Genomic DNA, 1,911 nt, shown 5'->3' on the forward strand with positions numbered 1-1,911 from the left:
TAGAACCTTACCTGAACTGATATTCTAGAACCTCACTGAACTGATATTCTAGAACCTTGCTGAACTGATATTCTAGAACCTCACTGAACTGATATTCTAGAACCTTACTGAACTGATATTCTAGAACCTTACTGAACTAATATTCTAGAACCTTACTGAACTGATCCAGACCCATAAAATGGAAGTAAAGTGCTTCAATGAATCCAACTCGTAAAAAATGTTTTAATTACAATGAAAAGTGAAGAAAAACACATCATTAATAATAATAATCTCACCAGGATAATGTTTTTATTCAGGGACAACGGCCTGATGCTATTGGTCAAGACCAGACAATCAATCAATCAATCAAATGTATTTATAAAGCCTCAGCAGATGTCACAAAGTGCTTAACCAGAAAACCAGCCTGAAACCCCCAGCATGTCTGATGTTATCAGGGTCAATTTAAATTACAGACGATTCACAAAGTGAACCAAACTCCAATTCAAACTCAAAATGTTCCTAATTTAAAAGTTTTGAAGATAATTAGATTTGGAATGTTTGTGAACTTCCTGAATTGACTGAAATTTAAATGGAATTTGACCCCAATCCTGGTTGTTATTGGTCAAGACCAGACAAGGGCTGATGTTATTGGTCAAGAGCAGACAAGGGCTGATGTTATTGGTCAAGACTGTTCTACTCTATTTCAGTGTGTTCTTTTCTCACAAGGCACTGCACACTCAGGAGTCCAGTTCTGACCTTCATGAAGTGTGTTTAAGCGTGCATTCATAAGTGCATGTGTTTGTGTGTGTGTGTCTGTCTGCGTGTGTGAGAATTTACGTCTGTCCGTGTGTCTGCGTCCGTGTGTCTGCGTCCGTGTGTCTGCGTCCGTGTGTCTGTGTGAGGGTCTGTTTACTGGTCCTTCTTGCTCATCATGTGTCTGTTGTACTGGGAGTCAGTGTGCAGTATCTTGTCCCACCAGGTAAAGGTTGAGGCGTAGTTCCCTACGAAGTTCATATGGTGGAAGTCATGGAAACGAGCTCCGGCATAGAACGGGATCAGGTGGAGAGGGTTGAGAGGGATGTCATACCCACTGGAGAGAGGAGAGGGGAGAGAGGAGGGAGAGGAGGAGAGAGGGGAGGGAGAGAGAGGAGGAGAGAGGGAGGAGAGGAGAGGAGAGGAGAGGAGAGGAGAGGAGAGGAGAGGAGAGGAGAGGAGAGGAGAGGAGAGGAGAGGGAGAGGGGAGGACAGAGGGGAGGAGAGAGGGAGGGGAGAGAGAGAGAGAGGAGAGAGCGAGGGAGGAGGAGAGGGGAGGACAGAGGGGAGGAGAGAGGGAGAGGAGAGGAGAGGAGGAGGACAGAGGGAGGGAGGACGGGAGGGAGAGAGAGAGGAGGTGAGAGGGAGGGAGGATAGAGGAGGGAGGAGAGAGGGAGGAGAGAGGGAGGAGAGGAGAGGAGAGGAGAGGAGAGGAGAGGAGAGGAGAGGAGAGGAGAGGAGAGGGAGAGGGGAGGACAGAGGGGAGGAGAGAGGGAGGGGAGAGGGAGGGGAGAGGGGAGGAGAGAGGGAGAGGAGAGGAGAGGAGGAGGACAGAGGGAGGGAGGACGGGAGGGAGAGAGAGAGGAGGTGAGAGGGAGGGAGGATAGAGGAGGGAGGGAGGGAGGAGAGAGGAGGAGAGAGGGAGTGAGGAGAGAGGGAGGATAGAGGAGAGGGAGGAGAGGAAAGGAAGAGAGAAAGGAGAGAGGGAGGAGAGTGGAGGAGAGGGGGAGTGAGGAGGGAGGGAGGATAGAGGAGAGAGAGGAGAGGAAAGGAAGAGAGAAAGGAAGTGAGGAGAGAGGGAGGGAGGAGAAGAAAGGAAGAGAGAAAGGAAGTGAGGAGATAGGGAGGAGAGGAAAGGAAGTGAGGAGGGAGGGAGGAGAGTAAAGGAAGAGAGAAAGT

The 1,911-nt window shown here is 49.6% G+C and overlaps 1 protein-coding gene across 1 annotated transcript in view; it reads right to left on the reverse strand.

Annotated features, from left to right (window-relative positions):
- Window positions 1–208: 208 nt before the first annotated feature.
- msmo1 (methylsterol monooxygenase 1) overlaps window positions 209–1,911 on the reverse strand; it is a 16,158-nt gene continuing 14,455 nt past the window's right edge. The window contains exon 7 of the mRNA XM_055910404.1: window positions 209–1,069. Coding sequence (XP_055766379.1) covers window positions 889–1,069 — 181 coding nt within the window. The 3' untranslated portion in view covers window positions 209–888. The remainder of the gene's footprint in view (window positions 1,070–1,911) is intronic.

The sequence above is a fragment of the Salvelinus fontinalis genome, unplaced genomic scaffold (assembly GCF_029448725.1).
Source record: "Salvelinus fontinalis isolate EN_2023a unplaced genomic scaffold, ASM2944872v1 scaffold_0008, whole genome shotgun sequence".
In the NCBI taxonomy this organism is placed as follows: domain Eukaryota; kingdom Metazoa; phylum Chordata; class Actinopteri; order Salmoniformes; family Salmonidae; genus Salvelinus; species Salvelinus fontinalis.